At 47.6% G+C, this 27,078-nt stretch overlaps 1 protein-coding gene and 1 long non-coding RNA gene across 2 annotated transcripts in view; one reads left to right on the top strand and one right to left on the bottom strand.

The window, feature by feature from the left end:
- The window catches only part of ENPP6 (ectonucleotide pyrophosphatase/phosphodiesterase 6), a 112,525-nt gene that overhangs the window by 77,069 nt on the left and 8,378 nt on the right, over positions 1-27,078 (top strand). The window contains exons 3-6 of the mRNA XM_072775929.1: positions 2,183-2,294; positions 10,986-11,127; positions 11,863-12,042; positions 14,802-14,939. Coding sequence (XP_072632030.1) covers positions 2,183-2,294; positions 10,986-11,127; positions 11,863-12,042; positions 14,802-14,939 — 572 coding nt within the window. The remainder of the gene's footprint in view (positions 1-2,182; positions 2,295-10,985; positions 11,128-11,862; positions 12,043-14,801; positions 14,940-27,078) is intronic.
- LOC140604646 (uncharacterized) overlaps positions 18,979-27,078 on the bottom strand; it is a 34,882-nt gene continuing 26,782 nt past the window's right edge. Inside the window, exons 2-3 of the long non-coding RNA XR_012007463.1 lie at positions 24,589-24,684; positions 18,979-21,484 (exon numbers count right to left, since the gene is read on the bottom strand). This is a non-coding gene — a long non-coding RNA (uncharacterized lncRNA). The remainder of the gene's footprint in view (positions 21,485-24,588; positions 24,685-27,078) is intronic.

Here is a 27,078-nt window from a genome sequence, read left to right as displayed (position 1 = left end):
TCTCAACTCTGAACTATATTGCTATGCCAGTGTTAAATCCAGATTCATTTTAATCCAATAAAAAGATTAGAAGAATATATAATTGATAATATTAACAAACGTAATTCTTGTTTATTATACAAAAATACTTATCATTTGATATTAAGGTGCAAGTATGAAAAAGTGTGCAGTTTCTTTGATCTGCCAAAACCATGATCAAAATTCCATTACTTGCAAACATAATACCTACATATCAGATATGCCAGAAGCAGATACCCCACCATGCTGTATAAGCCATTAAAGTTTTGAATGATAGGTGGTGTCTTATTTGCTTCTGAATGCTGACACTGAGCAGAGAGTAGATACAGAGAATGGCCTTCATGCATTGTTGAATAAACAGCTTTGCAAGAATAATAAACATTCACAAATAACCTCCAACAGATGAAACACAGATATCTAAAGTGCTATGACCAGTCAAGATCCCACTGGCATTTCTTACCAGAATGAGTCTTTTTCAAGAACTCATGGACAGGATTTACTCTTGGGTCATCTAGCCTAATCATCTTACTCAGCAAGCAAGCCTTGGAAGGGGAGCTACCTGCCTTCTATGCCTATATTAATTGTCTTAGATAGCCCTGGTTCTCCCAAGATACCAGGCAGAGAAATGGACTCTCCCATGGAACACTCAGATTTGCTATGGTATGCTGGAGCAAGGAATTCTTGGAGGCTGCCCCACCTTCTTATAAATGAACTGTAATGGACAAGCAGATATACCCAGGAGTGGAGTTCATGTGTTTCCCGACTGGGACAGTCCTTTCCCCGTCACTCCCAACTTGTCTACTTTATGTACCTCTACCTTGAGAAATCATTTTCCCTAGGCTTACAAGAATCCTATCTTATCTCTTGACGTCCCTTGTCCAGAACTTTATTTTGTGTTTAGTTCCCCACACTAACCTTGTTTCTCATCTCTGAACTTTTGCTTCTCCTACTCTCTTTGCTTGGAACATCCCTTGCTTCCTACCTCTATCCCCTGACACATTGGCCAAATGCAGTCTATAAGGCTAAGCCCAACCTAGGGATTCAAGAAAGGTTTCCAGGAAGAAATAATCCCTGAAGTAAATGTCCCTCATTTGACTTCCAATACCAGTAGGTTTTCACCTCACTTTAGACTTCACATATTACACTTTCTTCCCAAATGTCTCCTCCCATTAGACTAGACTCTGGGATGCTCCAGAGTAGAGACTCTTATATATTTTTGTTCTCACTATGTCCAAACACAGGGATTAGTTCATAGTAGGTGCCCAATAATATTAGCTAACTTAAATTAACACTTGCTCATCCCTCTGCTGCCCTATATTTTGATAGTAGGTTTGGGTGTCTTGTCCTCAGAGCAACTATTTCTACTTGTCTAGGTCTGAGGCAGAGAAGCTGAGGCCATAGCAGCTCCTAACATCTGAATGCATTTAATTCTTTTACTTCATTTTGGGGCACCTGGGTGGCTCAGTCAATTAGGCTTCTGACTTGATTTCAGCTCAGGTCATGACCTCAAGCTCATGGGATTGAGCCTCACGTCAGGGTCTGTGCTCAGCACATTTTGCTTGCCCCTCATCCTCTACTTTCCCCCCTGCTCACATGCTATCTCTACAATAAATAAATAAAATCTTTTTAAAAATTCTTTTACTTCATTTTGGGAGAGGCAAGGTCATGTCTCAGAATCCTTGCTTTAATTCAGTGATTTTTAGGATTGCTAATTTAGTGCAGTATTTCTAAGTTCAGTTAGATTACTGAAATATTCATTTTGTTGTTCCAGGATAAATCAGATACTATGTAATACCTGAATTTAGAGTAGATAAAGACACACTAAAAGACTTAGCAGTTATGAAAAATCAATGAGAAAAACATTTGATTGAGACCTTTCTGTGTATGAATTAATTTTGCTTCAAATTGGGAAAGACAAACATTAACCAATTTTTGCTAGTCCTTGTCATGGGATGCCAGTGTCACACAAGAACAACATTGTGAACTTCTGCTTCAGTTAAACAAAACTATGGTTAAAATGTGCCACCTGGCAGCAAGAAGTTCTAGTTCATGAAAATGAACAAAGATTTTATTTTGACTAATGGTGTTTGCTTCCTGAAATAAGTTCAAAAACTTACCTTAATTATTGAAGAAAGTAACCATTTCCGATATTTTTTCTTTTTAGGCTGTGAGGTTGAGATTCTTGGTGTCAGACCTACTTACTGCCTAGAATATAAAAACGTCCCAACGGATATCAATTTTGCCAATGCAGTCAGCGATGCTCTTGACTCCCTCAAGTAAGTGTCCCAAAGTTTTAGCCATGCCATTGTTCTCCATTGTTTCCAGGACCAATAGCAAATGCTAAAGTGAATTAAGAAGGCATGGTGCAGGTGGAATAATATCTCAGAGATGTGATGAATCTTTTGCATGATGACTGTTAACTGCTACCAGAGAATAATTGTGACTTAGTCATTTCAGGTAGGGGCACTCTTTGTAAATGTTGAATTGAGAGCAAGAACGTCCCCATGGTTTTGAGACTTTCTTCTTTATGTTGATGGACAATAGAGAAGCAATATGAATGTCAACATCTCTGTAATTAAGATTTTGTGAATGCTTGTATTTCAGAAAATGTTATTATTTGGCAAAAAGTGAGGGGGATCTATGGTGAAGTCAATTGGAAAAAACTGCCTATCTACCCTCTTCTTGGTAAAGGATGAGACACATTAGCGTGTTAGAACATAGAACCTTTTCTTCCTCCCACGTAGAACAATGACACAGAATTTTAAGAATGCAGAAATCATTAATGTTGTCTTAAATAGTACATGAGAGTCTGTCAGAGAAACTGATCAACAGGCAAGGTCAGGCAAAAGCCTCAAGTCAATCTCAGAAGTCACCAGATGTGAAGTCAAGATGGGAGACCAGGTGAGGTCGACCTGAGTAATCAGCACCAAGAGGCTAAAGACGTTGGGGCTCTCACATTTCCAAGATGATGCTGGATTTGTAGTCACCTTGGCTGCCTCATGGGTCTCCTGGATGGGATCAAGGCAGACGTCCCATAGTAATCAGTGTGCAGACCAGGGAGGGACCAGTATTCCTCCCAGGAGAAAGAGCCTGCTTTCAATCTGGGCAGACTCCAAGGGCTGGCGTATTGTAGGCGCTGTGTCCAACTCGCCAGCAGTAACCACATGAATTGGCTTGTAGCTAAGATTGCCCCAGATATAGGGTTCACCAATTATGAATCCCATTCCTGCCATCACCACCCCAAACATCACAGGGAACAGCAATCACCCCCACAGGACTGTACAAGGAGAAAACAATATCCCTCCCTTCTTCAGTTCTTAGCATAATTCCTCTTCCATGAGACCTACCAAGATGAGGGTTTGAGGAATAGGAAGGTTCAAGTTCTGACGGATTGGAGAGGAAATAGGTTTGGAATACTAAAAAATGGGGATGTAACAAACTTAAAAGTTTAGTTTTTTTTTTTTTCTGGAGGGAAGAGGGAAGGGATAGGGTCTGGAATGAACTTTAAATAAATATTATTAACTATTGAATAAATATTCTTCAACATATGGTTTGTAAATCATGTGTGTTATATGATCCTGCCTCTTACCTACTCTGCTTGCTTTTCCTTGCCCACAAGTGCTGGCAAACCACACACATGATGAACTGCAATATCGTGTTGCAAACTAGTTCGTGCAAAGCAGAGGAGCACTATGCACACAGCAGATGAGCAGAGCTAGAACTGAGGAATAGCTCTGTGTCTATACAATGCTGTTTGCAACATATCCAAAATGCTAGCCATCCCGACAGCCTGTTGCCATGTGAAATATGAATATTTAGAATATAGTTGTCATACAAATACTTCCAGATAACCCAACACTCTATTGGGGAGTGTAATCCTTTTTGCATTCATTTTGCCTTGACATCTGAATGCTTAATTACATCTGTAATTAAGATTTAGTGAATGCTTGTATTTCAGAAAATGTTATTATTTGGCAAAAAGTGAGGGGAATCTGTGGTGAAGTCAATTGGAAAAAACTGCCTATCTACCCTCTTCTTGGTAAAGGAATTACTGTATACAACCCAGTGATTCAACAGGTAGAGAGTCACTGTCATGAGAGGCTCAGGTTAACCTGGGCCTGCAGGCTGGCCCGTCCAAAATGACGTCCTTGTCCTAAGGCACATCAGATCGCCGGAGGAAGAAGTGCTGGGCTTTGTTTCCCAGAGAAGTTTCTATTCCTATTTCTCTGTTTCTCGAGAAGTTTTTGTTTTTCCATTTTCGAGCAACATGACAAAGCTAAAGGACATGAGGGAATAATATCTTTACCTTAGAGCTCAGCACTTAGAAAAGGGGAAGATGGTAGTGGGGGTGGTCGTGTGTTTATGTGTGTATCTTTGTGTGTGTGTGTATATGTGTGTGTGTTTAGCAAAGGCATTGGGCTCCCCTAGACAGAAAAGGCTACAAAGAATTGGCGTCCCAGGAAAGTGGCCCTGAGCTAGGCCTCTATCCGAAGTGATCAGGTGCTACCACGTTGCTCAATTGACACCATTTGCATTGCAGTCTCCATAAATGGCCCTGAGCTCCAGGGGGGTAGCATTCACATATCTACCATGTGAACAATGCTTCTGGAGTTGGGCAGCAAGAGCCTGGGCAGGATGGAGTCAGGTCAGTACAACTGTCTTGTGGGGTCTTCATACTGTCAAAGTTAACAGGGCCACCAGAAACAGCCCCCGTGAATAGTGGTTGGAAAGATGGAGATCCACCATCTCTAAAACTAGTCAGGGCTTAAAATTGGAGAGAGAGAAAAAAGAGAAAAAAGAGAAAGAAAAAAGAAAAAAGAGAAGAAATGTAATAGGCCAGATGATACTTATTGCCTGTGGAAGGCAATAGGCTCTCTTGCAAAGAAAAAGAAGGCACTTCCTTTAATGAACCTACCTATGCATTTTTTAATTTTTAATTTTTTAAATATATTTTTAAAAAGATTTTATTTATTTATTCATGAGAGAGAGAGAGAGAGGCAGAGACACAGGCAGAGGGAGGAGCAGGCTCATGCAGGGAGCCTGATGTAGGACTCGATCCCGGGTCTCCAGGATCACACCCTGGACTGAAGATGGCCCTAAACCGCTGAGCCACCGGGGCTGCCCAACCTATGCATTTTTAATTAAATAAGTAATTAAGTAATTTAGAGGGGGAAAGGCTAAGGGAGAAGGAGGGAGAGAATCTTAAGCAGGCTCCACACACACAGTGCAGAGCCCGACACAGGGCTTGATCTCACAACCCTGAGATCATGACACAAGCCGAAACCAAGAATCAGATACTGAACCTACTGAGCCAGGCAGACAGCCCTAACCTATGCATTTTTAGAACATGTCTCATTACCTTCTTACAAAGTAGAAAAAAGATGGACATTTGTGGGCCAACAGTTGCCCAGTCTGGAACAATCAAGGCCACTTTGCATGTAATAGCTTGTTCATGTAAGAATGTGACTCCAAGGAATTGTGAATTCTCCTGGTCCATGTGTTTAGGCAAAGATGTATTAATTATTTATCTTTCTATCAGACGCCTCCAAAAGAAGGAGCAAGTGTTAGACTCCATACCTTACCTCTTGGTTTCTGCTCAGATCTATCTCAAGTTTCTGTTTATAATTTGAAGAGTGCTTAGAGTTCACACAAATGTGCAAACACGAGCATGCAGGTGCATGTGTGTACACACTCACACACACATTTCTCCATATCAGTGCTACATATAGAGTGTCTTTGTCCACTCTGCTATTAGTCTGAGAGACAGAAGGGGGTACAGGATAGACATGCTTTTACAGAAGGCAGTTCAGGTTGACCGAGGGACAGCATTTCAGCAAAGGACCCAGCTCAGCCAAGAAGCTGCACCGTTCTGTGGGAAGGGCTAATCCAACTTCCATATTTGATCCGGGCTTTGCCATCCAGGGCTCATAAAGCTTTATTGACCCAACTCTTATTCACAGCTGATGCTACCTTAGCACTTAGCCTCTAGCACAGAGGAAAGAAGGGGAAGAGAATTCATGTCTTCAACACCCATCTGCTAGCATTGTGTCAAAGGTGCTATTGCACTGACCTACTTTGCTCTTACACCTACCGAATTACACAGATGTCACTCTCCCCCTCTTTCAAAGAGGCCACCGACTCTCCCAGAGTTAAGTACCCTGCCTCAGGTCGCACACAACTAGTAGGTGGCGGAGCCGGAGCCCAGTTCTGAGTGAGAGGTGCCTGAACACTTCAGAGTCAACTTCACAGCTCTTCTGGTCTACACCCATACCTCGAAGGTGCCTTGAAACTGAATCAGATGGAGAGGATGTAGCGGATGGGTCCTTTGCAAGTCACCCCTGTGGGGCTGTGCTGGGACTGGGGCTCAGGAGGGCCTGAGGTTGAATGGTGGCCTTTGTGGTGTGCTTGCTGTTTGATGTGTTCAGCAGCACACAGCCCCGGTCACGGGGGCATTATGCACTATGCCACCACACAGGGGACAGCGAGGAAGCACCCCCCCACACACCACAATGGAAAGCAGTTTGTGATCACATCACTTAATCCATCCTTCTGGAAGTTCTGCGTGTAGGATCGTCATGCTTCGGCAGGCGGGAAAAGGGGCATGAGTAGCTCATCTGAGGTCATAGGGTGCAGGGGCAGCAGCCACGTGAGCGGTGACAGCCACATGCAGCCCTGCCTGCCTGGAGGGGCCAGGAGGCTACTCCAGCAGACTGCCTGATGCAGCCTCTCAGAAGGGTTGGTCAAATAACAACTGGGTCATGAGAGCAGAGGACACAGCTGCTGTCCATTGTTAAGGTCCAGGCTACAGAAAACAGCTCCCAAGGAATTCCTTTAGGATCCCAGAACCTCAGTGACTCCTGGTGCCTATAAAGGAGTGGACGGATGACGAGATGGTTCTTTCCACAGGCCACGGAGCAGCTGGCTCAAATGCCCTGGCCTTTGTCCATTTTCCCTGGGGACTCTGAGGGAAGGGGCTCAGTACAAAGGCAAAAGCCATCCAGGAGCATCTGGAAGGAAGAGCGAGATGGAAGGCATCTCCTTCCCTTTGCCCCCTTTTGCTGTGTGTCAAGCACATTACAAACATCAGCTCACTTAATACGCAGCGTAGCCCTCAGTGGAGGTTTTTCACATGACAAACTGAGGCTTCCAGATATTTCTGCTGTTCTTCTGAGACCTCCAGGTCTCCAGTATAGCGAGATTCACATCTTTGAACCCAGATCTGTCTAATTCCAGTGCCCTATCAAAGTATAATTTTCAAAATTAAGCTTCTGTCATGTACTCAATACATAGGTACATGAGAATTATGCCAAAGTTCAAATTACTTTATTGCTGAGGGAATCGGGGGATGACCAGGCTGGCTAAGTGGAGAATATGAGAAACACACCTGCGAAGGAAAAAAATGATGCAGGATGATGGCATACGATTATCGTGCGATGCAGAAATGCTTCAAGACTTAGAGGACAACCAGACCATGATCTTTGGGACTGCTTTCTCCATCAGGCAAAAATAGCCTTCATCTGACTCGTTTCCTACAGGTTCACAGCTAGGTTTACACAGCCCGGGCTCGAGCTGGTCATAAAGTCTGGTGACCCATAAGCAAGTGTATTAGACACTGCTCTTGTAGGACACAGAAATGACAGGCAGCTGTTTGTTGGGCCTGATTTCTAAGTGTTGGATCACTTTTCTTAACAGTTGATAACTTCAACCATCCCTTTGAATTGCCCCCCATTTCTCTCTCCCTAAGTCTTCTCTTTCCAACTCACTTCAGCAAGGAAAATGTATGTGAGGTTATGGACTTTTACACTGAAAAGAGACCTGGACAGTGTCCTAAGATGATGGGGGACCTAAGATGATGGGGGACCTGGGTATCTCTGAAACCCTAGGGCTGGGGGTTCCTTGCAGCTCTTAAGTACTGGCCCACAGCCACATGTCCTTTTGGCTCAGTTCCTGGACCCCTAAAGCTATAAATTATAAATGGCCAACAACAGGTCTGCAGGCATTTCCACCCATCGCTCCTCACCCAACCGCCCCATTACAAATGAGCTGACCTGTGATGGAGACCAGATCCATGTGGAAAACAGCTGGCGACCAAGAATCTGTCTGCTAAACTCCAAGCAGGCGAGAGCTCTCAGCCCTTGAAGACTCGCGTTCCTAATAAATCGATGAAACTCCAACCTAGAAGTCTTTTCCAAAAGTATGTGCATAAATCCCTGAATCGCCAGCATCCCAAATCCAGTGTTCCTCTCACCTGGGGTTGACAGCTCCTTGAAAGAAAGCCGTCGGGTAAATCTGTGATACTGGCTTCTTGATCGCACAGGGATCTGTGAACATGGTGAAGAACCTGAAAGAAACCAGCCGAGTGGCTGCTGCATTAAAAGACGTGTCTACAGTGCAGTGACCTACAAGCATTGCATTGAGTTTTAATGCATCAGTCAACCCTTTGGTGAAGTTTTCGTCCCGTGCAAGCCCTACCCAGAAACGTGCACCCTTGAACACAGGATATGCTGGGTGAATCTGCACACCTGGGAAGCTACAGATGCAAGTGCATAAAGCAGCTAAAGGCTGAGACTTATCTGAGGGAATGATTTTATGGAAGGTTCCATTATGTTCATTAGTTTATCAGTGTAATGAACATGGGCCTCAAAAAAGTTTAGGGATGTGTACGAAAATGTCATTACCTAGCGAGAACTTTCACCCACGACCCACAGGCTTGTGGGACCCTGGAGTGACTTTTTGTCCTCTGCTGTCCATTCACACATTAGCGAGGATGAATAATGATAGTATCACTTGTGAGAAACACCTAACCCAGTCTCCACTGTGGAGGAGGGTGGTTAATGGTATTTGCTAGCGAAGGGCCTGTTTTGTTCTAAAAAAGAGAAAACACTTGACTAGCAATTTCGCTTAACTTGAAACCAATGTGCATTCGAAACTATAAAAGAAATGCCCTTTAGGGTGCACAGAAGAACATCACAGCATCATTAAAGGGCAAGCCCTCTTGGCAAGTATGACCATAACGAAGGAAGATTCCAGGCTTTGGAATATCTTCTGAAAACTGTTCCCCAGTATAGTCAATGGAGGAGATTCGGACTTTGAAAAGCCAAGGCTCATAGAAATGTTCTCACCTTGGAGATTCATGACATCAGGTCTAGGTATGTCTCTGTGAGGCCTTGAGTAAGTCCTAGAATCCTTTCTGATCTGTTTCCCCATCTGCAAAATGTACAAATGCTTTTCTTAGGGACCCTTTTCATGGTGGTTCCGGTATTCTGCATTCCAGGCATGCCCAACCCCCAGGCATGGAGCATTATCCGTCAAGAAGGGTGAGATTCTTAACAGAGAATAAGGACCATTCCCACCAGAAGGTTAAGCAAAATGCTGCCCCATTGGTGTGGGCCATTGAGGTCTTTCTTAGTGGTTGTGATCAGGGTTTTGGAGTCAGCCCACTGTGGGCTTGAGTCCTGGCTCCATCTCTCGACAACCGTGTGGTGCGGACAACCATATTGAGCTCTCTGTTCAGTGTGTTCCTATCTTATAGGGTTGCTGTGAGGATTAAATAATGAATGAAAAACCTTCAATATCATGCTTGACCCAGTGTCATTTATTGAGCACTCTTAGTATACTTTCAGCTGACCGTCATAGAGCTCCTGCTGTATGCCAAATACAAAAAGCTACAGCTGAGCTACAGTGGAGGGTGAATGGCCATCCTCCGAAAGAACTTCAGGGTTTAGAGGAGGGGACAGAACCTCAACAGGCCACTACAGCTCAGAGTGAAAGAGCATTACTTCGTGGAAGGGGCAACATCTCCCCCTGAGACCTGGAGGATGAGGAGGGGCTGGTTTTAGCTCTAGTCATGCAAACCCCACTCTCTGAACGACGGAGAGGAGATTTTCTCCTCCTCCATGGATTGCAAGACACGAGGCACAGCAGGCTCTGAGGACACACATTCTTTTTTTTTTTTTTTTTTAAGATTTTATTTATTTATTCATGAGAGACACAGAGAGAGGCAGAGACACAGGCAGAGAGAGGACCAGGCTCCATGCAGGGGAACCCAGGACCCCAGGATCACGACCTGAGCCAAAAGCAGACACTCAACAGCCGAGCTACCCAGGCACCCTGAGGACACATAGTCTTTTATTGCTCATGTTCCAAGTGTTGGGCAGCCACATCAGGAGACACCATGCCATCTCATTTGTGTATGTGTGCATTTAAAATACAGCTGTTCAAGAGAAATAAGGCAAGGCAGCAAGAGTATTAATTATTAGCCCTTGTAAAGTCCAAACAAAAGAATTAGCTTGAATCTCTTTTGCATTGCTTCACCTTCTGACCCTTACTGCTCTCATCATTAGCATCGTCATCATGATGATCATTGTTCCCTTCTGGGGCTTTGGGAGCAGTTGTGGGGAGAGCTTGAGCTGGGGAGGGAGGGAGGGAGAGAGGGAGGGACGGGGGCAAGCACTGTGCGAAGGAGGGAGGTGCATTCCCTGACACTGGCCTCCCCTCCCCGACGCCTTAGGCCTCACTCCAGTCCAGATCACTAGTTCCTGAGCATTCTTAACCCAGTGTCAAGGGCTCAGGTGGTTAGTACTCTGCCGTTGTCACTATTATCAGCACCGTGGCCGAGAAAGACAGATCTTCCAGAACCAGGGTCTCCCTGGGCCGCGTGGAAGTGTGGTCACTGTTAGGATTGACTCCGTCCACACTGGAGCTGGCCCTTCATGGAATAAACGTCCTCATAGAGTAAGTGTCTCTTAATAATAGTGTCTATTAATAAGTGCCACATGCATGAGTGGGGCCCTCGGGGCCGGGCTGTCTCCACGCAGTTGTCCTGTGTCCGTTTTAAGGCGGCAGCTTTGCCTGGCCCGCGGGCCAGGGGTCTGGGGGCGCCGGGGCCTCCACAGAGGACCGCTGAGTGAGGGGGAGAGAGCCGGCGAGGCCTCCCTCGACTTGGTCTCTCCACCTGCTCCTTCCAGGAGCGGCCGGGCCGACCTGGCGGCCGTATACCACGAGCGCATCGATGTGGAAGGCCACCACTACGGCCCCTCCTCGCCTCAGAGGAAGGACGCCCTGAGGGCCGTGGACACCGTCCTGAAGTACATGACCAAGTGGATCCAGGTAATTAAAAGCAAAGCCCACCAGACTGCTCTTCCCTCTCGTGACTTCCTTCCCGTTTCCCTGACTGCCACACCCCCCAACACCTTCCTTCTTGCTGTCCTTAGCTGGCCAGGCCAGCGGCGGGCTGCCATGGGCCTGGTTTCTTCACGCAAGGCCTCTTCAGACACCAAGGGATCCCCTTGTTTTACAGGCAGGCCAGCAGGGTTGAAATGGCCAGATCTGCATTACTGCCTGGCCTAGCTGGCGAGATGGCCCAGGTCTTCACCAAACAACTTCAGTAAGTCTGCTAACCAGGCTCAAGTGGGCATGCAAACCAGACCTGGGTTCTGTGCCTGGTGCTGGATGACTCCAGATAGGGTAAAACCTCCCTGGCCTTTGTTTTCCAATCTGTAAAATGGGTACGTGACAGTTCCCATATCACCACACAAGTTTGCAGAAAGAGCTGAAGCAAATGAAAATCAAGAAAGTGGCTGGAAAGGCTAAATAAAGCCCAGGAGGGGCGTTTTCTGGCTCTACCAGAAAGCGGAGCGTGCTTTCACATTGCCCTCCTCAAAGTGCTTCTGCGGTGATTTTGAACTGGTCTCATCAGGGCAGAAAAGTAGACGATTCAGTCTAGGATTGAGAAAGGATCCTTTCCCCTATAACTTAACGGTTGACAACACTTCTTTACGAGACTTTCCAGAGTAAGCACGTCTTGGTCCGGGCGCCGTCCTGATGACCTCTGTCCTCCCACAGGAGCGGGAGCTGCAGGACCACCTCAATGTCATCATCTTCTCAGATCACGGAATGACTGACATTTTCTGGATGGACAAAGTGATCGAGCTGACCCAGTACATCAGCCTGAGTGACCTGCAGCAAGTGAAGGACCGAGGACCTGTTGTGAGCCTCTGGCCAGCCCCTGGGAAACACTCTGAGGCAAGAAGCACCATGATGGGGGGAAGGGGGAAAGGGGGTGAAGAAGGGAGCTGACCTTGGCCCTGTGGCTTTAGTGCCGGCCAGGAGCTGGGCCTCTGGGGGCAGATGGCCTACTTTGCCGCTCACTTGACCTCTGCCAAGTTGCTCATCCTCCTGTGTCTGTCTTCTCTTCTCTGAAACGGGCATGATGGTATCTACTGCATGGATGTTAGTGGAAATTAAATGGAGATAAAGGATGTGCGGTGCTTGGCATGTAGAGCTCTTAGCCCTTTGGTAGGGCTATTTTATTTTATTATTGGCCCAAACGCGGCAATTCTCAGGCAAAACTAGGGGGGATATCGGATGCGTACAGAGAATGCTCTTTCTCCGGAACAAAGCTGCCCTTCTGATCTGTTCCCATCAGGGAACTGGAGATAGAAAGTGATGAATGAACAAAGGCTGAGGCCACATGTGCCATGGGTCAGCTCCTTATCTAAGGAGCCATGCTGCTTGGGTGCAGATCCCACCCTGATCACAGACTCGGAACTCATAGCTCCCTGACCCGGCCCCTTGCTTCTCTTGGGTCCATGCAGGGGGCGATGCCATCATAGCCACCCTCCTGGGCTGCTAGAGAGCACACAGAAGCGAGCACACACATGGGCCCACCTCAAGGATGACCTACATGCCACTTATTACAATGATCACCATCGACGGGGGGCATCCCCAAGAGAATGCTCCCTATATCACTGCCTTCCAGGAACTCAGCACCCTGAGATGGCTAGACTTCTATTTACTCTTCTCTCCAAACCATAATTATCTGTAACACTTGGTAAATCATGATGAGAAAATGAGGAAGGAGCAGGGCCTTTGGCCAGCTGCTTTGCCCCATGTTGCCTCATCATGTTCCAGGGTAAGCTTTGGGGCTCCTGCCCACTCCCAGAGAGAACTTCATGCTCCAGACCAGGACATGAGTCTCTTCCTTGGGAGAGGCTCAGACAGCTGCCAGTGGAGGGGCCAACCACAGGGTGCCAAGAATAGGCCTAGGGTGGGCCTGGCGCCTCCATCTATCCTCATGGCAGCAATGTGGTTGACAATGGATGCTTGTTGGTATTGATGGACACTGCGTGCAGGAGGAGGGGGTCCTCTCCACTGGTCCTTTTAGCCCCTCCTGTCCACTCCCATATAAAAGTCTAAGATCTGTCTGTTTGGAGATTGAGAGACACAGTTGCCAACAATGTCACTCCTCCCCAGTCTTGCCCCATTTCCTGGGGACGCTCCTTTTTCTCAAGTTCCATGGTCAGGAAGCGGAGGTGAAATTCTTCAGTTCGGAGCCAGGAGGAATACTCTACACATTGGCAGGTCCCACAGAAAATGGCTTCTTGCAAAGAAGTTCTGTTTTCTTGGCAAGGAAGACCATCTGTATCTCCGACTTGGCGCTCAGGGACGTGCCGCCTCCAGAATGCTTGAGCATCAGCAGCTTACGAGCTGGGAAGAGCTTCTTTCAGCGCGAGGTTCAAGCCAGGCAGTTGCCTGAAGCAGTTGGTGGATTATTCAAGAGTGGGGGCTGTGTTTGGGTGACAGTTTGTCATGTGAGGGACACAACAGTTTGTGAGACCTGGTATGTGTCATCAGATTTTTCACGTATCCAAAATCTTTCTGCAAATGCATCCTACTTTCCTTTAGAACTATGGGAATCATAACTCATGGGGTCGTCAGAAACTCTCTATTAAACAGCCTGAAGGCTAATTATTCTCCAGATTTGAGTTGAAAAACTCAATTTTAGATTCAGTTCTACCCAGGAATATGTGCCTGATTTGGCGAAGGGCCAACAAGTCAACATCAGCCAGTTGATTTTAATGTCAGCCATAAATATTTAAGCTGCCGCTAAATATTGAAAATCTGTGCGGAGTTTACACCCTCATCCTGAAGATAGTGTAATGAATGGCAGACAACGACTAGTACTTTTAAGACTCGGGTATAGGTAAGACGGGCTCTAGGTCAAGTCAAAGAACAAACCCTCTTCTTTGATCTTAGTGGTATTTAACATCAGGCGGACCTATTCCTCATTTGCCTTTTAATTTTACTATAGTGTTTTTGACATAGATAAGCTTTTGTAATCTTGTCTATTAACTACTGAGTAGACGAATTATTATAAAATATTGTAAAGTAAAAAGGGGCACCTCTGTTCAGTAGCTATCTAAGAGGTTGGAAGCTACTCTCTTAAATTATAAGTTACCATCTCCATAATTCTCCTTATAGTTTTACCATATATGTTCTTTAGTTTTATAGTTATTTGAACTTCACATAATAATAATAATCATCCTGTCTGTATTCTCCCGCAACTTGCTTTGTTTTGTTTTCTCAAACTGAGGTCCCGGAGATCCGTAGCTCTGTAATTGGTCCATCTTCGTTGCTGTGTAGTATCCCACCCCAGAACCACACAGGTTATTTTTTCCTTCCACTGCTGCTGGGCTGTTCCAGGCTGCAGTATAGATCCCTCTATGCCTCCTGGTGCACCAATGTGAAGGGCTCTCGCTAGATTCCTAGGGGCTAACTTGTTAGGTCATGGGGTATGTGGATCTTCAGCCCCCAGAGATGAAGCCACCTTGTTCTCTGAGACATATGGAAGGTTCTCATGTTTATGGAGTCAAACCTATCAGGTGTTTCGCTAACTTTCTCTCTTTGGTCTGTAAAGTTCTCCCTCTCCTCCGAGTCCAACAAATATTCACATATAGTTAAGAAAGAGAAGGCAAAACCGATCACTTTTGTTCTCTTCGCAGGTGTACAACAAATTGAGAACAGTGGAACACATGACTGTCTACGAGAAAGAAGCCATACCAAGCAGGTTCTATTACAAGAAAGGGAAATTTGTCTCTCCTTTGACTTTAGTGGCTGATGAAGGATGGTTCATAACTGAGGTAATCATAAAATTATGACAAATATGTTCATTAGACCAATTCTATCAAACAGCCCAGGATAAATAATTATTTGGCTTTTGCCCTTAAAAGATTTTGTTTTCACTTAGGTATCCTCCGTTGCATTCCTTCCACTTTTAGAGACTCAAAAGACGTGGTCAGGTGACTCTGTAGACACAAACCGTAGACCTTAGACTTCATGGCTCCACCGTCTCTATATTTTAACAAACTGCCCTTAACTCAATTACCCAGGCTTACAATGTAACCTATTCAGTTTAAAGTGGAACAATTACTGTGAACCAAAGCAATCGCTCTAGGGCAGTGAAAATCAAGGAGAGGCTCAGCTCTGCTTTCACCTTTTAGAGAAATGTTTGGCAAACGCAACTCCAGAGATCCAGGTTCCCCAGTTAGCCAACTTGGTTTTACAGAGGAGATCATCTTGCGTTTGAGGTCCAAACCCTCATTGCCTCGCACACACGAATGACTCCAGCAGCTCCTGCCTGCTGGCCTGGACTGCAGGCTCCCGGGGCTGGGCTCTTGGATCCACTTTTCTGATCCCCGGCCAGCATAGGAGGGCCGGCCTTCAGGGGACCCGTGGTCAAGGCCTGTCTAGAATATGTTTGTGGAGAGGACACGGGTTATCATAGATGTGAGTTTGCAAGGAGCTTGCAGACAGACCAGAGAATGGCAGGTGTTGAGACATGGGGGTCTTTGATTGATGCCAATGAGGTCTAAGGCCTAGGGCTCACATGATTCCCAGAGAGAGGGCAGGTGATCAACAGAAATACAGATCAGACAGCTGAGTGGAAGTCTAGGGACCTAGGTGTGGAAAAATGGGAGTTCCCTGACATGAAATCCGGGCCTTGAGGGGGACTGAGTCATTCCTGTGTGCTCTCAAAGAGGGGCATCTGGTCACTCAGGATACAGAACAGACCCGGTCAGAGCTGTCAGCCTGCACAGTCCTGAGGCCAAGCGGGGCCCATCTTATCTTTGGACTTTGGCTTCCACACTGTGTGACTGTAAGTTTCCAAGAAGGTCCTTCTGCCTCCACATGCTTCTTTCTTCACTTTATCACACTGTTTGGGGTTTGCCTGGAGTGAGATTATTCCAGGCTCACAGCGTTTTCATATACAGTGATTTGCTCACAGCTTCCTTTGAACACATGTGCAGTCGACCGACTGTGTCACCTGGGTAGGTGCTATATGACTTTATTCCCTAAAGCCAACTTTCCCCAAGTCATTCAGAAGGGTTTACGTTTTAAAACTTTTTCAGTTCAGGAAATTCTGGTGGAATTACTGTGAGTTTTTCAAAGTGAAGAGATGATGAGGGTCAGTCTAGTTACCTGTCACTCATTTCTTAGCATGATGATGTGCATCTAGTGTTTCCTTTCTCATATTTAGCTGAAATCGAGTGTACTGAGAAGCTGGTTCATGGTGGGGAGGGCGAGTGAGGTGATTTGGAGTAATTTATGGGAAAGTAGTCTTGGGTGGGAAGAGTGCCAAAGCCAGAGACACTGCACAACTAATGAGGTGCCATCTCCATTCCAGTGGGAGGAGCCCTGAACCCTCCGGTAGGGTAGGGTGGGGACCAGGAAAGCTGCTCTAGCTCTGAGTGCTTTCTGCAAGGTAAGCATCTTGGCAGCAACACATCCAGCAAGGAGATGCAAGGTGCTCCACTGAGTGATTAAAGCACAGTGATGGGGCCCTGGGGGTATCAGCAAGATACTCTCGGTTGTAAGTCATACACCACTTGAATAAATGTGCCCTAAGTAGTAAAGGTTTATTAGCTCACATAACTAGAAGTCTGGAGATAGACAGTTCCTGGGTTGGTTCATCCAGCTGCTCAATCATATCAATCACATCAGGCTCCCCAGTCAGCTCTTTTGCAGTTCTTTTGGCTTTCCCCTCAGGGTCACAAGATGACTGCTGCAGCCCCAACCATCACACCCCTTCAGGTCACCCCAAAGCAGAAAGGAAGGGGTGTGGCTTCTTCTTGTTTGTCTCCTGCTTTTATTAGGGAGCAAATATACCCCAGAATCAAGAGGCAGATATGGGTTTTATGGGACTCTGACAATTATGAAATTTGGTGGGGTCTCTCTTAAAGAAAAGAATATGGAATTACAAATATAAAATTAGGTATAAGGACTCAGGAGAAACCCCGGAGAATGAGAAGCCCTGATGCTTAAGATTCTTTAACTGCACTGTTAATCTGCTTCTGCCCCCACCTCGCTAGCCAGCCTCCCCTTAGGTTTCATCTAGAAACAGCAGCGTGGCTAGAAAATTCCTGCCTTGAGTCCGCTTTGGTCCTAAGACCTAGCACTATGCTGCAGTGTGGAACTGGGGTGCCAGAGTCACAAGACAAATGTGAAACAGAGGCTGGGGAATGAGGCACACAGGGCCCCTGGAACTTAGATCACGAAGGTGAGGAGGTGATGGGAGAATGGGGACAGAGGTGCTGGCGAGCGGGGGGTGGCCCACTCACAAAGCCGAGTGATGGGGCCTCGTCACCTCCTCCCCGACCTCCCAACACCCCCCCCCACACACACACCGAGGGTCCAAGGACCTGCTCTCCTGCAGGAAGCCTGCTGAATTATGTGTCTTCCGAGAGCCAGCCACGTGCTGATTGCACACCATATTATAAACTACCTTATACCATGTTGCTTTTGTGTGTCTCACGTGATGACACAACACACAGACACACATTTGTGTGACCCAGAACGAAGTCAGTGAGTTAACAGGGGCTACCCAGGTAACTGTATGGCTTAAGAAGCAGGGCAGAAGCCACTGGAACAGAAAGGAAGAATGCCTAGCGATTGACAATTACTTGAAAAGGTTTTAAAAATATATAATTATTTCCAAAAAAAAAAGGAAATTTGGGGTGATTTTTTTGAATATTTGAAGCAGGAAGTGTTTTGTTTTGGTTTGGTTTGCTTTTCAACAAAGAAACCAGAAGGAAGAGAAATAGGATGTAAAAAAAACAAGATTCTGAAAAGATTAGCATTGACCCACTAAATATCGGGGCCGTCAACATTATCTCGTTCCGCTTTAATTATTAATGACAGGTGCTATCAAACTAATCTTCATTAATTATGCCTGGTTCATTAGAAACTTTGCAATGACTCGTCCCCCACAGTGTCAAGGACAGGAACATAAAGTCATTTTACCTTCTGCAGGTAATCAATCCATCAAGAAAAATTTCTTCTTAAGATTTTGGTCAACAAAAACAGTCACAATCAAGTCCCTCCCTCCACCCCACTCCCTGCCCAGGTTACCATTTCTGTCCCTCTCAGTGACTGTGCATCGAGGACATTGTCAGCCCTGAAGGTAACACACCACAACGTGACATGGAACACAAATGTGCTTCTGAGCTTCCTAGCAGCCAGTTCAAAGAGGGAAGCCCAATCGATGACATTACTGTCATGTAGAGTGTCTATAACATAAAAACACAAGTGTTTTTCTGAAAAATCATGGTTGTCCCTGAGTCCTGAGAGACATTAGATGTCTTTCATTTTTTTTATTTTATTAGATGTCTTTCAGCTACTCTTTTTTGTACCTTAGTTTCCCAGACTGAATGAATGTCTTTATTCTTTTACTCCTGTCCTTAAATTCCGTGGACTTTTTTTTTTTTTTTCAAGACTCACAGGTCAAAATGATCATTTCTGATTCTACCTTGATATGGCTTTGGATATGATCTCTTTGTCTTCTGGAAAATCCTAAAAACAAGAGTTCATTTCTTTCCTGTTGCCTTGGTCTTTTTTCTTTTATATCTTCCTGTCGTTGATTATACTTACTTGACTGCAGAAAATGGAAAACTCCGTTCTGCATCTTTGTTCCTGCTCAGGGCTGGGCTGGAAGTCCTTCACATGGTGAAAGAACGCTGTGTTTGGCTCTGTGGCCCCCACAGCAGTGCACAGCGCATGTGAGGATGTTTCTGTGCACGACTGCACTTTGCGTCTGCAGCAGGGCCAACTTCTCAACCCTGAAAGCAATCTCTGTGGGTCTGGGTTTGGATAGCAGAGGAGTCTTTTTTTTTTTTTTTTTTAATTAAAAAAATTTTTTTTTCTGATTTAGACATGATTAGAAAAATGGCTGAGTCAGGACAGATTGGTGCTGGTTGAGGCCAAGAAAATAGACTCCCTCTCCCCTTCCTTCCTCTCTATGGCCTCCATTCTGCAACATGCAAGATTTGGCTTCCTTGGCAACAATGTCATTCCCACATAAACTCCAACTTTTTGCTACCAATTTAAGTTTTGCAGACTCTAAGGCAGCTGCTCTACTGGGAAGGCTTAATTGAGTTCATTTTTTTTAATGGTCACTTAGAGAGCTGTCACCGAAAAAGATAAAGACAGGGAAGCAGATTGAATCTGTCACCTGGAATTGCACAATTACCCAGTGTGACTGCTGTTGCTGTCACAGAAAAGCTAGCTCCCTGGCCAGTGGCTCCCCACAGTTTGCTTCTGCTCTTGCACTCTATAGTATATGGACAGGGCAGCAATCCGAGGTGCTCGTATTCCTAGAGGACCGACAAACACGAAGAGTGGAAAAATCCAAGCCACCTACCTAGGTGGAGCCCTGGCCTATCACACCTGCTGGGCTCCTTTCTTCAAGGGCTGCTTAACTGATGCCCCCACCCCCTCTGTCTCCCTAAGACCTGGTCACTGTCCTCTGGAAACCTCTTTGCTTGCACTTGCCAGGCGTCAAAGGCCACACCGTTTCTGAGCCACCCCTGACTCCCCACTCCTGAGGTTTCACTCACCCATGCCCTACACTCATAGCTCCCCCAGGGGCACCTTCAATGAGGTTGGCCGTGGGGTCACCCCAATGCGGGGGGTCCAAGGACCCTCAGGAGGGAGGCCCGGGGATGCTACGTGTCCTTGGCATATGGATAGTCAGGAACAACACAGGAAATGGCAAAGTGGGGGAAATGCTGAGGGTAGTTTCTGCCAAACTCAAGTGCATCCTTCCATCCTCCACCTCCATCTACATGCGGCTCCCCCAAACCCCACCCAGAAGCCAGGGTCTTCTGCAAACTTTTGTGGGCAGAAATGGTGCAAAGTGAAGAAGCAGTTATCATTAATTCATCTGAAAAAATTTTTGAGCATCCCCAGACCCAGAAAGCCACCTCTCTTAGGCTTTTCGGATACCTTAGGTCACATCTTGCTGTGGACACACAAAATAAATCAAACTGAAGCACAGATGCTCACAGACACAGCTCAGAGCTCTGGTGGCTTCATGCTAAATGTGGTTTCCAGGGAAGGAGCTGGTCGGTGCCACTCCCCTGCTCAGGGCCCCGCTGCCTCTACAAAAAACCAAGGCCAAGCACCATTTTTTTTTTTCCTTTTCTTCCATAAAAGCGAAAATCTTCCTTGGATTTCTTTCAGTTAGCTACTGATGTAGTAGGTCTTTTGCAAAACCAAAGTGGTGTAACTCGAACTTTCAAAAAGTGGGGGATACCTGTACCCAAAACAATCCATGGGCTCCAGTAACCTCATGCAGAACCCCTGGGGTGCCCTCTCCTTCTCGGCTACCACCTGTCCTTGGGCCCAGCTCAAACACCATCCCTCCCTTGAAACACCAGCTCTCCCCATTTCCTCCATCCTGGAATTCTCCTGAAAGCCAGAATCTCTTCCTCTCATGCTACTGCGTTTGTTCATCTGTTCTTTAACTCTTCCTTCCTGGGGGTGAGGCTCCTTGCAGGCAGCCCTGTGGCATCTCCGCCTTCTTTTTCCTTGTGGAACCTGATACGTGGCAGAGGCTCAGTACGTGAATTAGTAAACAAATTAGCAAGTATCAAGACAGTTGATTCTGGGTTACTTTTCAACAGGCTGTTGTTCACCTTGCAGGTTTGTCAATCAGTGACCAAGTACACAGAGGTAAGTTGAGTCAGGAAAGCCTTTCTTTGGGGCTCATTACTGGCAGCCCGAGAAGAGATTTCAATAGGGAGGAGGTGTTCAAACCAAGCGATGGCAGGTCTCCTAGCTCCAGCTGGGGGCCAGGAGTGTGGGGGAGGCCAGCTCTCACCAGCCCCCTTGCCCCCCTACCCCTGCTTCAGGGGGCCTCCCTGGAGCCTCCCCTACACGGTGTCCCCCCTCACACCACAGTGCTCAGAAAGGTAGGATAGGGCCCCAGCCTGGTGAAGGATCGTGAAACATGGTGGTGGTTCTTGATCTTCTGGACTCCTGTCTGAGTGGAGGGAAACGCAGCTAAGCCAGGCCCAGGCTTCTAAGGGAGGCCAATATTTGTCTCCAGGGGAAAGATTTATTTTGAAAACTGGCAAAGGATATGAAATGCCAGGCTCAATTCTAAGGCCTGTGGTTGAATGGCAGTTAGGCCTGGACCCAAAATATTTGGAGAAATAAAGACAGTCTGGAAAACGTGGCTTCTGAGTTTTAGTGGCAGCTAGAGTGGTGTTGTCCAGGCCCAACTAATTGAGCCTCAGGAAGTCGGATGTGGAGGGCTGGAAGCTGCTTACTTTCTGGGGGTGATTAGGGTCTTCTGGGAGCACACACACCCCCTCCTCACCCTTGGCACACTTCAGGAAACGTGATCCTGGGGAGAAAGAAAAAAAAGGAGCCCAATGCACACAGTGCTCTCCAACCGTTCACTGTACTCCAAGGAATTCTGTTTCTCTTGAGCCTGGCTGGTTTTGCTCTCTGACATTTTCTATTCAAAGGGATTAGTCTGTGTGTGGCAAGAGGGCTTTTTGGGGTCTTACCAGGGCCTGAGGCCTGAGTATGTGGGTTCTGTTTTAGGAAAGCAGCCTCCCAAGACACGGAAGGAGACACCGTTAGGGAGACGTCTCGTTGCACTGGGGTGTTCCCGACCACCACTACCATGGGGTTCCGAGGAGTCACGCCAACAGGAAGCCACTCGGGATAGCAATGGGGGAAGTCTAAGAAGCAGGGGTTTGTAATAGGAACCGTTGCTCAGACTTAACCCTATCAGCGAAACCACCAGAGCCAGCCAAATTGTCATCACTGCCATAAGAGTTTGAACTGAAGCCACCCCTGACTTGGACGTTACTGGGTGCCTCTTTCAGCCTGAGGTCATGTCAGAGGCTTATATTGTATTTTCTAGGACCTGGGAGGTTCCTCTTATAACTGTGTCCTAGGAGAATAAAGTAAATTTAATTTAGATAGGTGTTCACATTTTATTTATTTTAATCTCACCAGATTTCACTTGTGTTCCCCAGAGCCCTGGAGATTTGGCGAGATGCCTCACCAAGAGAGGGAAGGGGCAAACCTGGGTGCCTGGCCCCACTTCCCGGGAAGAATTGTACTTATAGCAGTTGAAAAGAGGGGTGATGGTCAAAAAGTTTAACACCCAGTACCCCACAGGCACTGGCCAACGAGACTGGATGAGCCAGTGAGCCCCCCTGCTATGGGGAGCCCCTCCTGTGGGAAATAGTCCTCTGTGAGCCAACTGCACGACTGATTCTGTGTCCCCCCAAGGCCCTGAATTCTTTCAGGGTCTCAGGGCCTGAGACACAGACTTGGACCCAGCATGGTAATCCAGGATAAATAAGAAGTGTCCTTAGAAAAGGACCGATAATTGAACACAGCCCATGATGTAGGTACCGGGTGAATGGTTGCCAGGGGTCTCCCAGCATCCTCATCAGCTGGGGATAGATCATTAAACAGAGAGATTCCCTGCCTCACCCTCACCAACTGAATGCAAATACCCAAAAGTAGGGCCCAGGAAAAGCTCAGGGCAGTCTCTGCATAGCGCGGCTTGGGATCCAGCAGTGTAGACAGTGAGCGCTCCAGGTTTCAAGGCAGGGGTGCCCACCATGGCCTCCAGTGGGGGGAGACTGGACAGGAAGTCCAACAGAGCAAGAGGAACCAGACAAGGCCCTCAACAGCTCCGCTGGCCGGGGAGGAGATCCCAGAGGGCAGCTTTCCACATCCACATGAAGGGATTTCACGGTGCATGGCCCGAGCTGGAGCCCAGATGTTGTCCTGGCAGCTGGAGGCCCTCCTGTCTCCTCAGGAGTAGTTTTCTCTGTGGGCTTAGCAACCACTTTCTTATGTACACTGAGGGGAAATTTCCTCGTGTGGAGCTACTTCTGGTTCCTTCCTGTTAGAAATGATGAATTAGTTTAGTGGCTCATCAAAGGAAGGTGCCAGGATTGCTTTCTCCTTGTGTCTAGAGGAGGGGTCCGGGACAGCTCTGAATGAATTACACTTGCTGGAGATTTTATTTAAATTTCCAAGATAGTCTTCACTGCAGAATGGCCAACATGACCTGGTTGGTGTAGGACTGTCCTGGTTTCAGAACTGGAAGCTTCGTGTCCCTAGCAGCCCCTTGGTTATGGGCCAACCATGATGGTTGGTCACCCTGTTGACGGGCACCACCTCATGCAGGCACTGAGGCCGGAGGACTCCAGGTCTTCTCTCCTCCTCACTCCTGCCAATGGTTTCTGTCCCATGGCTTCTCCCTTCCCATGCAGATCCTGTTATGAGGTTGTGCAAGCTCTCCCTGTCTGGCATGGCCTCCTTGGTGCCAGGCCTTCCCCACTACCAGAGCTCCCAGGGGTCTCCTTCCTGGGGCACCTCAGGGCCTGCCCTCACTCTGTTGGAGCCACCTGGTGGCCTCTCACAGGGGATCCCCTGCCACACACGCTGACCCACCCCATGAACAGGGATTCTCACCGCAGGCCTCCCCAGTGATTAATCCTACCTCACTGCCTGTCCCAGCCCACTCAGGAACCAACACACAGAAGCCATAACCCTTCATTTTTCCTCACCAAAGATAAGCTCTTTAAGGTAAAGGAATGCCTTCCTCATCTGCGCCTCTCAGCCCAAAGCCTAGCAGAGAGCCGGACACAGATTCAGAGCTCCGTGCGTGTCTACTAACTGCAGAACCGAATGAGCAGGCTCTTCAATCACTGCCTCCTGACACGGGTGGTTAAGGGCACCCCCCCCACCGTTGCCGGAGGCTCTGCTCACCAACGAGACCCTGTTCCCACATGGCTTTCCTAGAGCAGGTTCCCTCCTTCACCTCCGTACTAGGGGAGCTACCCCTTCCAGGTGGGTCCCTTATTTGGGCCTCCCACCACCTGCTGCAGGAGGGTCTGGGGTTTCCTGCAACCCTAGGAAACGGCCCCCAACCCTACCACGAGCCCAGTTTTCTTAGTGACCCAAACTTAGGAGCGCTGCCCTCCGGCTTCCACACGGACACATGCACACACACCCATCTGTCCCCGTCTCAGCTCTGACCAAGTCTGGAGGGTCTGGGCGCCTCCCCAGGACGTCACTAGGTGGTACTATGTGGCATCCCTGGGCCTGGTGGACTCCGGGTGGAGTTAGTTCTTCTGAGGATTTCAGCTCTGGAGGCTGACAGGTCTGGGACCCACATTCATCACTAAGACCTCATCTGTATGCACCGAGGATGACAATGTGGGGTACAACGACAGGAAAGGAAAGGGAGCCACCAGGAAAGGAAAGGGAGAGAAAATCAACATGCCATTTTGAGGTTAAGGCTGTGCACGAAATGCGACCCATTCAGTCACTTAGGGGAGATGCTTAGCTTCTCACATAAGCAGCCAGTTTATTACTTTTAAAAAACAGTTAAGAACTGTTGTTTCACTGGAGCAACTTGTCACTTTAATAAAAGCAAACACATTAGCCTGTGATCAGACAAAGTCCCATTACCTTCAGGCCGAGGGTTTCATTTGTGGAATTCATAAACCAGGTAATCCGTCTCCGTCTCCCTTTCATCTGTCCCTTTGTCATGGGGGCACACGTGTCCTGCGGGGGTCACAATTAGTGCTGTCGTTAGGAGCAGAATGTTCTACCGGGTGCCGTAAGAATCACTGCCCGGAGCCCAAGAGGGGAAGCGACACCTCCAATTAGCTGACAAAGCTAAGTTGGGATGTGTTGTGATCATCACCGTAGACAGATAAAGAACAAAAATGGCCTAACGGCTTAGAAATGCAGTAAGTTAATACAAACATTCCCATGGAAAAATACAAGCTACAGCTGGAGGGGGAGGGACAGGGATGATGGAAATTCAGGAAACGGAGAGTCAGGGAAATAGTGTGATTTAGAAAGCGGTAACGCCAGGGAGCGATTTATGGGGTGAGACTGGATGGGTGTGCGATGCGATATGACAGCTAAATAAGCAAAGGGGACCTCAGGCCCCACAGCCATCACTGTCCGGCTGCACGGGACCAGAGGCCTGGCCTCACAGCCAGCAGCATCTGGTGACCATCCCGCAGCCATTTATTGAGCATCTATTATGTGGGGCCTGTAGCACGGTCCTGCCCTCCTCCAGAACCTCTGTGAGGCAGGTAGTATCCCATCCAGCAGGGAAGCTGCAGCTCGGAGAAGCTGCCCACGATCAGAGCCAGCCTGCAGAACCAGAGAGCGACACCCTGGGATCCGATTTTAAAACCCCTCTTCCATACTCTATAACTGGCCACTGCTCGGTGAGTGGAGAGGCGAGGGACAGGCAGGAGCACTGCAGTGACCTCCAGCTGTGGGGTCGCGGAAGGTGCACAAGGACCAGGAGACAGCCCCCCGCACACACTCCCCGGGTTCCAATCCCAGCCCTGCCTCTCAACAGCTGTGTGGCTTTAGGGGTGTCCCTTAGCCTCTCTGTGCCTTAGTTCCTTCAACTGTACAGCCGGGAAAAGGACATCATCCACACTGGGATGTGGTGACGATCAAGTGAATGTCAGGGCAGGCTCTTGGCGAACTAAACGGATGGCCCTATGATGACTCTCAGGGGCCATCCTGCACATTGCCGGTACTGTTGCTGCCATGCATTGGGCACGACCAATAGATGCTTCCTGCATCTGAAATGTCTGTGATCTCACGCCCTGCTCAGCAGAGGTTGGAACATCTGGCATGAATGGTGAGAGTCTGCGCTGAAGGGCTAGGAATGTGTCCAGGTGGCTCCTCGGGACCCACAGCGGTGGCACAAGCAAGCACCTGCAGTCTACGGAAATGGAGTTCCTTTAAGAGGGTGACGGGGCAGTGATGGTTCTGGAGCCCATCCCGAACGAAGACTATTGGTGGAAACAAAGATGGAAAAGGCCTGGAGAAGAGGAACAGCAGTGCCTTCTTCAAATGTTTGCCTAAGTGGACAGCAGGAGACTCCTTTATCCCGAGCTGCTCCTGAGGGTGGAGCTAGAAAAAAGGAAAGATGGGGGTGGGATGGGGTGGGTAGAAAGGCCTCCGGGCTTCGAGGCTTTGTGTGAAAAACAAGGTGGTTAGATCAGACACTGTGTTTTCCAGTAAGTCTCTGACAGCAGTCGGGTGTCCTCCAATTCAGTTCGGTTCTGACACAGACCTCCTGGAGTTAGAGCAGCCCCGCGTGTTAGGGGGCTCGGGCCCACCAGACTGTCCCCGCTTCAGCTGCCAGCTCCTGGGTCCCCAGGCTACCCACACAAGTGTCCGGCTTGGCTGCAGACTGGATAGTTCTCACGAGCCTTTTCAGGTTTGAAATGTGCTCTATTTATGGTTAGTTTTATTACAGAGGCTACACCTCAGGAAGAAGCAAATGGAAGAGAGGCATAGGGCAAAGCATGGGGGCTGAGGGGCACAGAGCATGCATGCTGTCTTTGGGGTCACAGCCTTCCCAGCACATCAATTTGTCCAATGATCCAGAAGCTTCCCGAACCACGTTGCTCCAGGATTTTTATGCGGGTTTCACTGCATTAGGCATGGGTGACTCCATCATGGGCCACAAGACTGAATGCAGGCCTAGAGGTCAGAGGACGTCTCCATCACATGGTTGGTTCCTCCAGTGACCTTCTGGAGCCACCAGTCAGCCATCTCATTAACATACACTCAGGTAGGGGAAAAAGGGACCCATTATGAATAAACAGAAGAAACCTCCATCACTCTGGAAATTCCAAGGGTTTTAAGAGCTCTGGGCCAGGAACCTGGGACAAAGGCCAAATATATTTTTCACTGTACCACAGATACACTTTAACATCCCTTCTGTCTCTAACGTGATATATTTAGTGGCTTTAAAACTGATTACGAGGTACAGTTCTGCTTCGTGTAAGAAAATACCTTTATAACCAGAGCTCTCTGGCAATTTCATGGGCTGCCTCCAGAGGTCTGAGCTACCTGAGTAGGAAGAGATCCAGTTGAGGTTGGATGACCCCAGTCGAGAATGCTGAGGAGGAAATC

Source organism: Canis lupus, chromosome 15 (genome assembly GCF_048164855.1).
Source record: "Canis lupus baileyi chromosome 15, mCanLup2.hap1, whole genome shotgun sequence".
In the NCBI taxonomy this organism is placed as follows: Eukaryota; Metazoa; Chordata; class Mammalia; order Carnivora; family Canidae; genus Canis; species Canis lupus.
Note: the sequence above shows the minus strand (reverse complement) of the source record. Positions and strands in the feature narration are given on the sequence as shown.